This window comes from Oryctolagus cuniculus, chromosome 6 (assembly GCF_964237555.1).
Source record: "Oryctolagus cuniculus chromosome 6, mOryCun1.1, whole genome shotgun sequence".
Lineage (NCBI taxonomy): Eukaryota > Metazoa > Chordata > Mammalia > Lagomorpha > Leporidae > Oryctolagus > Oryctolagus cuniculus.
This window is the reverse complement of record NC_091437.1, coordinates 33,777,976-33,793,828: the sequence shown is the minus strand read 5'-3', so window position 1 is coordinate 33,793,828 and position 15,853 is coordinate 33,777,976. Positions and strand designations below refer to the sequence as shown.

Sequence of the window (15,853 nt, the reverse complement as noted above, 5' to 3'; positions counted from 1 at the left end):
GACCAGACAGCACCATTCTATTGAGATGACTCCAAATAATGTTCACATGAATGACTAAAGTGCAGAAATGTATAATTTATTAGATTTAAATAAATCACACGGAGATAAGTGCTTCATAGTTATTTGTAGAAATTTTTCAAAAAATAAAAAAGTTATAATTCTAAGAAATTAAGTTCTATATATAAAATTCTTCCCTATCTTTTGTATTTCAAAACAGAACATGTTGATTCTTTAACAGCATATATGCTTTTTTTAGCATGTAATAACAGTGAAATTTTTTAAACACATGACATAATACAAATTTATTTTTAGGGGAAAGTACCTTTCTAAAAACATGTACTGTTTTACCTGCAAAATGTTTTGACCATTCTTTTGTCTCAGCATTTCCCTGATACAGTTATCATTCTGGAACTATACAGCTAAAAAACTTGTCAAGAATTTCCCAGTAAGCCTGTTAAAATATGTCTAGTTTTCTCAAAGGCTATCACAGAATTTTTAAAAAGGCCCCTTTCTCTCAAGACTAATTACATCTTCTTTTTTTTTTTTCAGAAGGCAACTATTACCATAACAATTACAAGTCAATAAATATTTGCTAATTTCCAAAAACAGTGAAAATTATATATCCGACAGGATTTTAAATGGCATTGCTAAAACAAAAATCTGAACATGTAAACATCAAATAACTCTATAAGCACAACAACACGAACATCAGTTTTATTCACTGAATACATATTGTTTTTTAAAAAATCTATGGCATAAATATAACTATAGATGAACTCTGCTATTCTCAGCACTTTCTGACTCAAAGATTCAGTACACTATATGAAACCATCATTAAATTAAAGCATGTAAACTTATTTATGTACAACATGATTTTTTTAATGCCAAGGTTAAAAGGAAGAAAGCACAGATATATTGAAAAGCAAGGTAGAAATCCTGAAAAATTATCATAATTCAGTTTGCCACAGGGAAAATATACTTAAGATAAAATTGAAAATAAACATACGTTATGATATAGCCAAATTATTGTGAAACTTATCAAATTGGCTGGCTGTACATGGTGGAGGTCACAGGATATTATTACTTTAAAATGTTTCTCCACAAATTAGCATAAACACTATAGTTTCCAATATGCTACCTAAAAACATGGTGTTCCTTCCCAAGGGAGCCTGGTTTCAATCCAAGGCAGATGAGATAGATGGAGCCGAAATGGCAGTGTCTGACAGACACTAATGAAAAAGACCGGTGACGCTGCAGGCTTGGAACGTTTTACTTCATTGGAAGCAGTAGATAGAGCACAGAGGTCAAGAACATAAGCTCTAGAATCAGACCCGTGTTCAAGTGTGACCTCAGGGAAGTAATTCAATCTCTCTCAAGTTCAGTTTTCAGTGCTGAACCAGGAGGTAGGAGCATCACCCTCAATGGCTGTCCTAAGCACAGAACGCAGGGGAACTACTCAGCCCACTATCTGGGGGCACAGTTTACATTCAATATATGCCACATTTTAGCTTTTTCTTTGGAGAAGTCTAAAATTATAAGCCAAGCCAGTTGAAAATAACTGCCCAGGGGCTGGCATGGTGGCACAGCGGGTTAAGCCACAGCCTACAATACCAGTATCCCCTATCAGAATGCTGGTTCAAGTCCTAGCTTCTCTGCTTCCAATCCAGCTCCCTGCTAATGCACCTGGGTAAGCAGCACAAGATGGCCCAAGTACTTGGGCCCCTGCTAACCACATGGATAGAGTAATGGGCTACCACCTTCAGTTTGGTCCTGCCTCAACTGTTGCAGTCATTTGGTGAGTAAACCAGCAGAAAGAAGATCCCTCTTTGTCTCTGCTTCCGTGTCACTCAGCCTTTCAAATAAATAAATAAATAAACCTTTTAAAAAAGAATTTAAAACCTTTAATAAAAGAATTACAAGAAGGTCTGGCTTTATTGCTTAAGGAAAATTCCAAATGAACAGTACATAGAGAGAGGGTGGAAATACTGAAATGTCTAAGAAATCTGTATTTCCCACATTAGTGCTGATTTTGTTACTTTGCAAACTTAACTGCTTTCTTCTACAGATTTTTAAGCATTGCCACATTCTCATCAACATGTTCCTCTTCACCTTCACATTTTAGAAACCGGAAAACCCGTGTAATATAAAGATACTAACGACATACTTGCTTCAGATTAGGAAAAGTGGCAAAAACAGGCAGTTATTTTCATACAGGGGCTTATCCATTTCAGACACATTCACAGGGATCTTTGAAGAGGGTCAATTCAATGGTACAATGTCAGAATATGCACATATCAAAATTGGTTTGTTTGGAAAGATTGACTAAGGGCAATTTTTAACTGAGCAGAATTAAACTCAAAGCCTAACTGCAGTTGTGTGGATTTCACAGGTAGATTTTTAGAAATAGGTAATTTCTGACAAGTGACTTGAATTATATAAGTAGCACCAATATACCAGGATTCTACCCCCTTCCTAGGACGCCACATAATGGCAAAAATTTTAAATCGTAGGCAAGTTTAAAAAGTCACTGAGAAGTTGTTTTTCACGTTGAGGAAAGGACATTATTTTCACTTTTTGGACTAAAGGTCAATTTTAGACTCCAAAACATCTTTCCAAGCAAAATAAGTACATAAGATAAAGTTGTATCACTTTATACTCATGAGTACCAATGATGTCATAGCAAATAAGTGAAAAGTGCAATATGCATCCTGCAACTCTACAGGCTAGTTTTACAACCTGCAATTTTGAAAGCCAAATAACGGATCCTGACAATCTTTATCCAATAAAATAAATATAAGTGGCACTTTGGATAGTGGGGGTATTGTTTTGTAAATCTGTTCAGTGTGTGTGAAAGTGTGTCTCATTGTGCTCTGCTGTGAGTCGCTGCTTCAAATTTTGCCTTTTGGAGCCCCCTACAGGTTCTACATGCTAAAAACTTGCATCCTACAGTAATAACATACTTGGAGGGTGGTTCAGAATTAAACTCAGTAATTTATAGAGAAGTGAAAGCTTATCTAAACAGGCAATGCTTGGTCTAAGCAGTCAAACTGAACATATGGCAGCTCAACCTCAACCTTGAAGCCAAACCATTCTTAAAATTTCATTTGGCAAAGCAAGCATAAGCCTTTACTGATTTAATTGGGAGAAATCTATCAGTATCTTCCAATGATAGCAGTCTAGGGGCAAACTAAGAACAAATGAAATCAAAAGAACTTTAGGGACAAGCATTGTGGTGCAACAGGTCAAGTTGCCACTGACGCTGCCATCCTACCTAGGAGCACCAGTTCCAGTCTGGGCCGCTCTACTTCTGATTCAGTTCCCTGCTGATTAATTCCCCTAGTAACCATTTCAGAAGCAAGCCAGTGGATGAAGTGCTGTTTCTCCCTCTCTTTGTGCCTTTTGTATAAATAAATATAATTTTAAAACTCTAGAAAGCTTACATAATTTTGTAAGGTTTTTACAAAGCAGTATTAAGATCTTAACTAATTATTAAAAAATGAACGCTTGAATCCCACATGGTGCTAGTTAGTGTCCTTGCTAATAGCCTGGGAAAAGCAGCAGCAGATGGCCCAAGTACCTGTCCCCTGCCACTCATGTGGGAGACCTGGTGAAGCTCTTGGTTCCTGATTGAGGCCATCTGGAAAGTGAACCAGCAGAAGGAAGATCTCTGTCTCTCCTTTTCTCTCTATAACTTTCAATAAATAAATATTTTTAAAGTATCAGCAATAGTTACCACTAGCTTATTTTAGTGACCTAGCCACAGCCACCAAAAAAGGGAAAAAAATCCGCTTGCAGAAGTCTGAGATGCAAACCACACATATCTTGCAAGCGATCGTCAAACACTATTCTGACCTTAATTTCACCTGTATCAAGTCGCCTATCTCAGAATGGTTTGGTTAACCTAAGGTCGATTGCAGAACAGGTAGGAGGCCAAATGGTAGATGATCCTGTTGAAAGGCGATCTCTTGGCAATAAAATCAATTTAGCATAAACGGAAGTGATTCATAACGCACGTGATATCAGTATATAGACTTTTTCAGAGTCAACACTGGTTGGCCCCTCAAGTAGTCTTTGAGACTAAAAATGAATATAATATGGGAGTTCTACCCTGTCCTGCAAGGATGTGCTAACAGCAGTCTTCCTGCCTGACTCAATTATCCAAAATCTTGTATGTTGGTACAGAGTCACATTTGTTTACTGCACCATGCATGACTAAATATGTTGGGCTGATGACTCAAAACATATCCTTGACTTTAGTACAATTTACACCAAAATCATTAAAAACCCCACATAAAACCACTAAAATTTCTGTTAATCAGCACTCCACTTTAGTAAAAATATTTGACTTGCTATTCTTAAAGAGATAAAATTATGTTCAGAATTATTCCTGCCCTCCCCCCAAAAGTCCTATAACTGATGTTTAGTATAAATTTATATAGAATCAACTGAGATCTGTTCAAAACAAATGGTCACAGAGCTTTTTTGCTATTTACATAATATATAAAATACAAATGCCTCTATTTGAAAAGAATGAAAGTAAAATCCACTCTCATTCTTTCGTGTTTTCCTGTATAAAATGAAATTTAAGGAATGACTTTCTTGGTCCATAATCGTTTTAAGGGGAATTTCATAAGAACTGCAATTTTTAAAATGAGAAAGCAGGAGCCCAAGGGACGTTCTTCCTTCCCTCTCCCATCAAACGCAGTCCTTTTGTGTACAATCACTGCGTTCTCCTGTTACTCCTTACAAGTTATCACACAGAACTTGTATTTTGCCGTCATCTCTTGTCAGTATTCTCTCCCTTCTCTCTTTTATTGTTGGCAGGTGTATTAAGACAACATGAAAATAACTGCTATCATAAAATTGTGCTTTGTATTTGGGGGTACCAAGACCCATCCATTAACCAAAACATAGGGCTACCAAGAATTGCCTACAAACAGTAGCTTAATACCCTGTTCTCTCATTCCTCATGCTACCCTGTGGAGGGAGTTACTCTGCTGAATACTAGCCAGTGACTTCATATTGAGTGACATTCTCTCATATATAAACTCAACATAAAACACACACACATACCCACTACCAACTCTCTCTCATGAGCAAGCATACACACATACATTTTCTTTCTTTCCAGAACAAGCCAGAATTACAGCTCTTTTGGTGATTGTTATAATTTTGGAATGGTTCAGAAATTTTCCAAATTCTTTTAAATTTGAAATACTTTCATCTTTTTTTTTCCAATTGTGAACCATTCCATATTGCATCTTTATTGCAAAAGTCAACATGCTTCTTAGAAATTCAGATTGTAATCGATAAAACAAACATTACATATATGAATTTAAATGTATAAACAGTTAGAAATTCAACAGTATCTCCTATTATACTATTACACAAGTTCACAATTCATAAAAACTATAATACAGGCATACTATACATCAAGAGGAACCACTATTCCTTTTCACATGATTTTTTTTTCTTCTATTTTGAAATAATGATCACCACAGACCTTTCACCTTAACAGGGCTGTTCTCCATTAGATCATCTCAGCTGGTGACAGTATATTCTCAATATTCCAAGAAGAAATTGAGGGAAATTTCTTTGGGATTAGCTTTTTTTTTTGAGCTTGGGCAGTTATCTAGTAAGTCGCCTGACCCAGCCAGCCTGCTGGGAGGTTGTTGCTGATCAGCTTCTTGTAAACACATCACGCATACAAGAACAGCAGAATCCACCTCAGATGCTGTATGTTAATCTCCGTAAATGAAGATGTGAAGAAAACAAATCATTGTGGTTCTTCACTTCACTTTTAAAAGAAATTCTAACAGTTGGGGATTTGAAGGTAGGATAAAAAAAACTCCAAAGAGGAGGATAACAAAAAAAATTCAACTGTTTTATGCATTTGAATTCATTTATGAGTCAAAATGTTTTAGAATTCTTAGAAATGACACTTTGAAAGCAAAATTCAGTCTTTTTTAAGATGTACTAAAAATCAAATTTACACAAAAAACCTCAAACCTTAACACTTTTCTCTTTCATTCCCTGCCCCCAATAACTAAAAAGTCAAATCCTCAACTTCCTCTCTAAGAGTATAATAAGATGACAATTTTGAGGGTAAAAAATCATATGAAAAGGAATCTCATTCTATTGAACTGTCAGTCTACTGAAAATTCTTACAGCTCCATTAATTTACTGTAATTTTCAGTTTCCAAATACAAAAATACAACAATTCTTATTGAAATCTATACGCTGGTAGTTTTAGTACACACACACACACAAAAACAAAACAAAACAAAAAAGAAAACAAAACCAAAAACCAAACAAATTATTTACAAAATTATACAGCTTAAGAAAAACCTTTGTACAAAAAATATATAAATCCTTTGTTCCCTCTATCATGTTTAAACTGTCAGGACTCAAAATATTCACCACAACGAATCTTTCAAAATATATATGACTGAGCCACAGACATTAAGAAAATTTCATTAGAGATGATGGAGGAGTAAGGAGCAAGAGTGCTTATTCTAGGTACCCCATTCTAATGTTTTCTTTCTATGCTTGTAAGTTTATTTTAGCTTCAGTGTTACCAGAAATATAACAATAACCTCAAAAAAGGATTCCCTTGTTATGAAGGGACAATTATATGGACTTAAAAATGACCCTGGCTAGACACATCATTCCAGGAAATTATGTAGAAGAGAAAAGATGATCAGAACATGGGATGTAACTTCTTGTAGTTAAGTGAATCTAGAGTCCTGATGGTTTTAAGTTTCTTAGTGAATGGATTCTATTCTGAAAAAGAGTCATTACCTCAAGAAACAAATTTTTAGAGTGATCACCAAGAACCCTCTGAAGCCAACAGGAAATTTCAAATTTTCACACCACACATTTATAAAAGCACAGATGTGTATATCCTTCAAAAAGTGATATCCTAGATACAATAATCATTTTATTTCCCTAGTGGTCAGTACAGTGTAGTGTTGCTCCTCTGCTTTTCCATCTAACATTCAGAACACAAGGACATAAATTTACATATATATCTTACTTAACAGATACTCTACTCTATACAGTGTACAGTAAAAATGCACACAGGAAAGGAAACTATCTACTGAAGGACGCATGTGCATGGATAGCAACACGCTACAAAATTATGAAAATATAAGATCATCTGATCAAAGTCAAGGTATGACTCCCATTTATTACTAACATCCCCAGCTCCCTGCCCTACCTCCACCCCACCCCCGTACCCTCACCATCATGGTTGAAATTTAGAAAATTTCAGACACTTTTTAACCTTTTTGTATAACTATAACTAAGCTGAAGATTTAAAATAGAAGGAAAAAAAAAAAGGCTGGTGGCTCCCCCCATTCTTCCATTATTCTGATCAAAACATCACTTATTTATCAAGGTGTTGCTTTAAACCTTTTATTGGGGACTGACTTTTGGTGGCCCAAATCAATCATCTTAATATTGAGTACGTCAGGCCTATTAAAAAACAGGCAAGAGTAATAAAGGGGGACAAGAAAGAGGCAATAGGTGAAAGCCTTTTACATTCTGAAAATATTACTAAATAAAAAAAGGAACCAACTGAACAATGCTGAGTGGCAAAGCAAAGATCAGTAGAAGGAAAAGTACAGGAGTTAATGTGATGAGAATGGAATTACCATAGAGCTAGCTATCATTACCTTATAGCCTTTAAGAACAGAGTTTGTTGTGATTTTCACTGAAATAGTATTACTGCACATAAAAAACCTGAAAAAAATTTAGATTGAATACAAATTGGACTCTTCTACAGTAAAAAATTAAAATAAATTTACTTTTCTTCCAAGACAACTCTTGAAAGCGAAAGTGTATTTTAATTACAAATATCTCCTACTGTCTGACAACCCATCCATAATAGCTTAGAGTTAAGAGATTCCAGGCAATTTTGTCATTTAATGAAATTTTATCAGATTATAATCCAAAATAAAATTTCTGAACACCCTGTCATTTACATCATCATCCAACACCAATAGCAACAAAAAAAGGTGTGGAAAATAAGGCTCTAGAGATTATCCATATCATTCCTGTAGATCTTCACAACTGTGTAAAAGTCACTAGGCCTTTGGTGCTTTAATATCATGTACAGTTATGAGATGTGTTTAAATAGCAAACTTGCTGTCCTTAAACCTACTGTGTTGAAAAAAAATAAAAAAAATTTTTTGGCTCATTGACTTCTTTAAATAATTTTAAAAAGTTGTTCTTCTAAACAATATTCCTAAAAATTATACAGCTCTCATCAGATTTCATCTTCGCCATGAACGAGACTCGTATTCATCTTCATCTTCGTCATCATCATCATGCAAAAACAAATCTGAGGTTTCTGTTTCCTGAAGAGAGAGAGGATACAATCAGCTTAGTTGTACAGGAACGTGAGGTAAAATACCTTTTATGCTAAAAGACAAAAAGGCTGTGGTGCAGTGGGTTAAAGCCCCAGCCCTGCAGCACCAGCATCCCATATGGACACCGGTTCAAGTCCCTGCTGCTCCACTTCCGATCTGGCTCTCTGCTATGGCCTGGGAAAGCAGTGGAAGATGGCCCAAGTCCTTGGGCCCCTGCACCCTCGTGGGAAACCCAAAAGAAGCTCCTGGCTCCTGACTTCAGCTCAGCTCACCTCAGTTCTGGCCACTGTGGTCACGTAGAAGGTGAACCAGCGGATGGAAGACCCCTCTCTGTCTGTCTGTCTGTCTCTCTCTCTCTCCCTCCTTCCCTTTGTAACTCTTTCAAATAAATGAAATAAATCTTAAAAAAAAAAAATACAAAAAGACATAAAAAAAACACCTACATAGGACTTACAAGTGATACATGCAGAGTATCTTTCTGGACAAAAAGAACACCAAAAAGTATTTTATTTTTTTAAACAGATATAAATTCCTTTCTCCTGCCAACTGTTTGACTTCTAACAGATTTCTATTCTAGTATCATCAGGAAAATAAATAGTATGTGAATGTTTATAGGAGAAATGAAAGAAAAAAAATCCTGGGGCTGCCGCCGTGGCGTAGTAGGTTAATCCTCCATCTGCGGCACCGGCATCCCATATGGGTATCTGTTCTAGTCCCAGCTGCCCCTCTTCCAGTCCAGTTCTCTGCTGTAGCCTGGGAAAGTAGTGGAAGATGACCCAAGTCCTTGGGCCCCTGCACCCAAGTGGGAGACCAAGAAGAAGCGCCTGGCTCCTGGAATTGAATTGGTGCAGCTCTGGCTATTGTGGCCAATTGGGGAGTGAATCAAAGGAAGGAAGACCTTTCTGTCTCACCCTCTCATCGTAACTCTAACTCTCAAATAAAATAAATAAAATATTAAAAAAAAGAAAGAAAAAATCTGAAATATTTTTCTGATAAATTAAAAATAATTTTATTTCATTAACTTAAAAATGAGGAATCTAAAAGGCCACACAAACTCCTAAATCTTTCCTTCTATATATACATCTAATATTTTAATTACAAATCTAATTTAATTATTTGTGAGTCAATCTCTCTCTTCCCCCATCTCTCTGCCACTCTCCTTCTGTCACTCTGCCTTTCAAATAAACAAAATCTTAAAAAATAACAAAACAATAAAACCTTAAAATCTCATACCAAATTCAAGTATCCAGAAACCTTACCAAAATGCAAAGTTTTCTTTAGTTTTTTACTAAGGGGCTCATTTCTGCCTTTCTTATATAAAATTCTGTTAGAAGTCACATTACCAAATATAAATGTTAAACTGTTAAACATGGTTTTTTTTTTAAGATAAACTTATTTTTAATTCTATTTTTCCACAAACATTTTTTACCATTTTATTTGAAAGGTAGAAAGAGAGAGAAACAGAGCAGAATTTATCTGCTAGTTCACTCCTCAAATGCCCAAAAGAGCCAGGGTTAGGCCAGGCCAAAGCCAGGAACCAGAAATTCAATCCAGATCTCCCCCATGAACGACCCAAATACTCAAGCCATCATCTGCTGCCTCCCAGGGTACACATCAACAGGAAGTTGGCATTGGGGGCAGAGCAAGAACACAAAACTAGGCACAGTTTGATATGAGTTTCTCAAGAGATGCCCTAAGGGCTGCACCAAAGACCTGCCACCTCATATATTTTAAGAGGCTGATTTTTGCTTCTAGACTGGTCTTTTTTTTTTTTTGGACAGGCAGACTTAGACAGTGAGAGAAGAAGAGACAGAGAGAAAGGTCCTCCTTCCATTGGTTCACCTCCAAAGTGGCCGCTACGGCTGGTGTGTTGCGGCCAGTGCGCTGCACTGATCTGAAGCCAGGAGTCAGGTGCTTCCTCCTGGTCTCCCATGCGGGTGCAGGGCCCAAGCACTTGGGCCATCCTCCACTGCCTTCCCTGGCCACAGCAGAGAGCTGGACTGGAAGAGGAGCAACTGGGACAGAAGCCGGCGCCCCAACCGGGACGGACTAGAACCCAGGGTGCTGGCGCCACAGGTGGAAGATTAGCCTAGTAAGCCGTGGTGCCGGCATATCTTTTAATTTATACTATGTCAAGAAAAATATAATTGGAAATGATTTAATTCAACTCTTATTTTCAGTCATTAAATTTACCTCCTCTTTGACTTCTTCTTCCTCAGTCTCAGTGGATACAGATGGTACCTTGGGCTTGTGCCATGATATTTGTAGTCGACGGTCTTTGAATTTTGACCCTTGATTTGTAGCCTAAAATGTATTAAAGAAGAACACACTAAGTTGGCACTCACATTTATTAATAATTTTTTTCAAATTCCATGCTATTTAAAAACTTCAATGATTTGGAAGAAAATCCATTAAGCTGAATCTACAACTAATCTCCAATGAGAACACAACTGTATGTTCTGCTTTGCCTAGATATTCCATGGTTTATATCAATGTCAGGCGAATTTTGTAATTCATCTTGGTTGGGAAGATAAATTTTATAGTCATCCTATAATAAAAGTCATGATGAGGGTACAAAATATTTTTTCTTGATACAATTATTGATCTTTGACTTTGATGTCTACTACATATTTAAACCTTAAAAAGAGTAATTTTTAAAACAGTGAATCATCTCATATTTATTTAACTCACTGCATTTCTTACAGTGCCACTTACCTGTATTTAATCTCTTGCCACTTCTGCTTCTGAAATTCTATACAATGACAAGTACTTCCCAGCTAATTCACAAACATTAATTCGACACCTACTGTCCTAACTTAAAGGAAAACTGTCTCAACTGTGTTAAGAATACTACTTCCAAAACATATTTTTCTCCCCAGCAAATCTCAGTAAAGAAAGTAAAAACTTAATTTTAAGGACAAGCAAAAAAGCAAAAGCAAAGAAATCCTAAGTTTCACCAAAGTGAAAGTTTCGTCACCCCTAACAGCTTTTCTGTTAAAAGAACTTGCAGTTCTGAAAAACCTAACAGAGGGGTTCTTTTCAATTTTATATTTCACTCCGGTCTTCCTGGGAAAATTATTGGTAAGTCTTATGGAGCATTTGAAACAGAATATTGCAGCGCTGCAGGTAACAGCAAACTTTAGGCCAAACCCATAACTATACCCTGTATAGATATTATTCTGTGACTTGACAAAAAAATTCCCATCACTCCTTGTGGGGACTGAATCCTTATAACCTGACATGAAACATTTCAATTAGTGAGACATACCAAATGATGTATGAAAATGACTATCCAATCATAATTTACCTACTTTTAAATATACATATCCTTATACAGTTTTTAAACTTTAAAAAAAAAAAAATTGCTCTTGTATTTTATTTGAAAGGCAGAGACAGGAAGACCAATCTCCTGATTTTCTCCCAAACAGTCTGTAATAGACAGGCTGGCCCAGGCAGAAGCTACCTAGAACTCAATTTGGGGATCCATTACTGCTGTCTCCCAGAGTGTACATTAATTAACATGAAGGCAGAACTGGAAGCAGAGCCAGGACTCAAATGTAGGCATACTGATATGACAAGTACATATATATCTTAAGCGGGGGTCCTAACCGCTTTCCCAAACATCTATCCCATCTACCTTTTTAACACAGTCCAATTACAGAAAGGCTTTCAATGCTTGTTTTGTTCATTTCTGTATTACTTGAATTTTTAAGTAAAAATACAGTACTTTTATAAGCAGAAAAAGCAATGAAGATTTTAATCTGTAATATAACCCCGAAAGGAATTTTAAGGCATTAAATGTACTGAAAATGTTACTAAAGGAAGAACTAGGAATTTAATCTGTACACAGCCAGGAACTAAGAATAAATAAAATCTATTATCCTACTAATAACAAATCAACTAAGATTAGCAATCAAGAACTCTTCTTATACATGACTAATGAGAATCTAAAATTGATGTGGTTCACTCAGCAACTCAATATATATATCCAATAGAATTTTCCGTACATATACAGAAGACATTTCTGAGAATGTGCATAGCCATACTATTTTCAAAATCCACAGAGCATAAATAACTTTTATATTTCTCAATGGGAGGCTGGAAAAATAAATTATGGTATACTTCTACAAATAAAAATGTTATACAACTGTTACATACAACAAAATGAATGCATCTTACAAATATAATGGTAAGCAAGAGAACCAAGACACAAGAGAATACATATTGTATGATTCCACTCATATAAAATTCAAAAAGGGGTCGGTGCAGTGCTGGCATCCCATATGGGCGTTGGTTCGAGTCCCAGCTGCTCTTCCGATCCAGCTCTGCTATAGCTTGGGAAAGCAGTAGAAGATAGCCCAAGTGCTTGGGTCCCTACACCCACGTGGGAGACCCAGAACAAATTCCTGTCTCCTGGCTTCGGATCTGTGCAGCTCCAACCATTGCGGCCAGCTGGGGAGTGAATTAGTGGATAGAAGACCTCTCTCTCTTGCCGCGGCTCAATAGGCTAATCCTCCACCTAGCGGCGCCAGCACACCGGGTTCTAGTCTCGGTCAGGGCGCCGGATTCTGTCCTGGTTGTCCCTCTTTCAGGCCAGCTCTCTGTTGTGGCCAGGGAGTGCAGTGGAGGATGGCCCAGGTGCTTGGGCCCTGCACCCCATGGGAGACCAGGAGAAGCACCTGGCTCCTGCCTTAGGTGCGCCGGCCGTGGCGGCCATTGGAAGGTGAACCAACAGCGAAAAGGAAGACCTTTCTCTCTCTCTCTCTCACTGTCCACTCTGCCTGTCAAAAAAAAAAAAAAAAAAAAAAAAAAAAAAAAAAAAAGACCTCTCTCTCTCTGACTCTCCTCTCTCTGTGTAACTCTGACTTTCAAATAAATAAATAAATCTTTAAAAAATTTGAAAAACAAGAAGATAGGAAAGCACACTTAGGTGATAAAACTACAGTCAATTCTTGTTACTGGTCTATTAAATTACTGAGAACACTGAATAAGCAAATACTAAACCACTGCTCCTGGGGGAAATACCGGATAAAGTTGTATTTACAAGCTTCTAGAGGGTCATATATTTTTTTGTCAAGTGACAGAAACATAACCCTTTTTTATGCGTACTTCTGTTTGAAGTATATAGATACTTTAATATATATTATTGATTTACTACAACTGAACTCATGCCTGAACAAAGTTTGTCTAATTTGTGTTTTCTCTGAAGGCATACCTCAGCTTTCTTCAATTTAGGAATACCAGAGACCCCTCAGAATTACACTTCTGAGGGGAACCAGTGCGCCAACATAGTTGGTTAAGCTGCTGCTTGCAATACCAGCATCCTATTGAAAGAGCGTAGGCTCTAGTCCCGGCTGTCCCACTTCCTATCCAGCTCCCTGCTAATGTGTCTGTGAAAGCATCAGAAGATGGCAACAAGCCCCCCACATGGGAAACCTGGATGGAGTCTCAGGCTCCCGTTTTTGGCCTGGTCAAAAGCACTGATCGTTGGGACCATCTGGGAAGTGCATCAATGGACAGAAGATCTCTCACTCTTCCTCTGTCTTTCAAGTAAATAAATAAACCTTAAAACTATACTTTGGGGTCATTTTAAACAGCTTAACCAACAACAAAAAGCATAAAAATGAGACAACTGTGGCATTAAGTAGTCTGCAAAAAGGTCATTGTTTACAGTATAAGAGCTAAAAAAAGAAGTCAGAGTAATGCATAACTTGACTTCAGCAGGAATGTACACATCAGGGGACTCACAACTCTGCAAGTCTAAGAAAAACCACAAACTCAATAAGTATGGATGCTCCTCAACTTGATGGAATTATGTCTCCATAAACTAATCTAAGTTGGAAAATACATGAAACACTACAAACTAACCTACTGAGCATCCCAGCTTAGCAACATATCTTAAACATGCTCAGAATACTTACATCAGCTTATGTTTGGGAAAATTCATTTTACACAAAGGCTATTTTTTAATAAAATGTAGAATATCTCATGCTATTTACTGAATACTGTGTGAAAGTGAAAAAAACAAAAGGCTGTATGGGTAGGTATACTTTAACACCACTGTAAAATCACAAGCTGAACCATTATAACTTCGGGATTATCTGTATTGATTGGGGGGGGGGGTCTCAAATAAATTTTAGTGACTAGATAAACTGGCAAATATTGAATCCTCAAATTAAAAAAAAAAGCTTATAAAGAAATCAAGGATGCCTATTATCATAAAGCAAGGATAATGGTTACTTCTCTAAGGCAGATAGAAGACACAGCTGGGAGGAACACCAAAAGGGCTCTAGGTGCTGTGAATGCCCCATTTTTTTAGCTGAGGCATGGGTAAATGCGTGCTTACCTTCTGATAAATCACTGAACCATGTTTCTAATTGGTACAACTGGTTTTCATAATATTTTAAATTAACTATCATCTTTATGATTTTAAGGAAATACTAAAATAGCCAAGATTTTTATGTGAAAAAATAAGTTTTGGAATAAGCCTCTGTATTTAAAATGTAATCACATTACAGTAAATGTTTTAAAATGAGTTATCTACCTACTCTTTTTTTTTTTTTTTAATTTATTTATTTGAAAGTCAGAGTTACACAGAGAGAAGGAGAGACAGAGAGAGAGAAAGAAAGAGGTCTTCCATCCGCTGGTTCACTCCCCAGATGGTCACAATGGCAGGAGCTGCACTGATCTGAAGTCAGTAGCCAGGAATTTCTTTCAGGTCTCCCATGTGTGTGCAGGGGCTCAAGGACTTAGGCCATCTTCTACTGCTTTCCCAGGCCATAACACAGAGCTGGATTGGAAATGCAGCAGCTGGGACTCAAACTGGCACCCATATGGGATACTGGCACTGCAGGCAGAGCTTTACCCAGCTACACCACAGACCCAGCCGCTCTACCTACTCTTATATACATTTTTTTTCCCTATAAATATACCCAAAATTAGTGACAGTGACTATCTTTCAAGGGTGAACAGAAATTAGTAGGAGGAAGATTCACATTTTATTAACCATATTTTTAACCACTGATGCATATTTCTTTCTTCAATTAAAGCATTTTAATAATATGAGGATTGACCTCTTAAAATATCACATACTCATTAATAACTATATGAACATATATAGTCTCATATATATATATATATATTTATGGCTTGAAATAATGAAACACTAGAAAGAAAGTTACAATGAAACACTGTTTAAACACATTTAAATCCAATGTTTAATGATACATGGATGCAAAGAAGAATTAAGAAGCCATTAAGAAAAATGAAGGAACATCATGTATAGCAGTACAGAGCAATCTCTGATACTTTAACGCAAATTAAGTGAGAAGAACATATGCATAAGAATTATATAACACACCACTTCTCTGTAAAACAGAGAACATGTTCAAGAAGATATATGAAGGGCTGGCATTTTGGCACAGTGAGGTGAGCCATCATTGTGGTGCCAGCATCTCAAACTGGAGGGTCAGTTCAACTCC

The 15,853-nt window shown here is 36.7% G+C and overlaps 1 protein-coding gene across 8 annotated transcripts in view; it reads right to left on the bottom strand.

The window, feature by feature from the left end:
* Positions 1–5,149: 5,149 nt before the first annotated feature.
* Positions 5,150–15,853, bottom strand: part of RBM27 (RNA binding motif protein 27) — a 107,888-nt gene continuing 97,184 nt past the window's right edge. For all 8 annotated transcript variants that reach the window (XM_008255173.4, XM_008255175.4, XM_008255174.4 and 5 more), the window contains 2 exons: positions 10,566–10,676; positions 5,150–8,360 (listed from right to left, as the gene is read on the bottom strand). In XM_008255173.4, the coding sequence (XP_008253395.2) occupies positions 8,277–8,360; positions 10,566–10,676 (195 nt within the window). In that variant the 3' untranslated portion in view covers positions 5,150–8,276. The remainder of the gene's footprint in view (positions 8,361–10,565; positions 10,677–15,853) is intronic.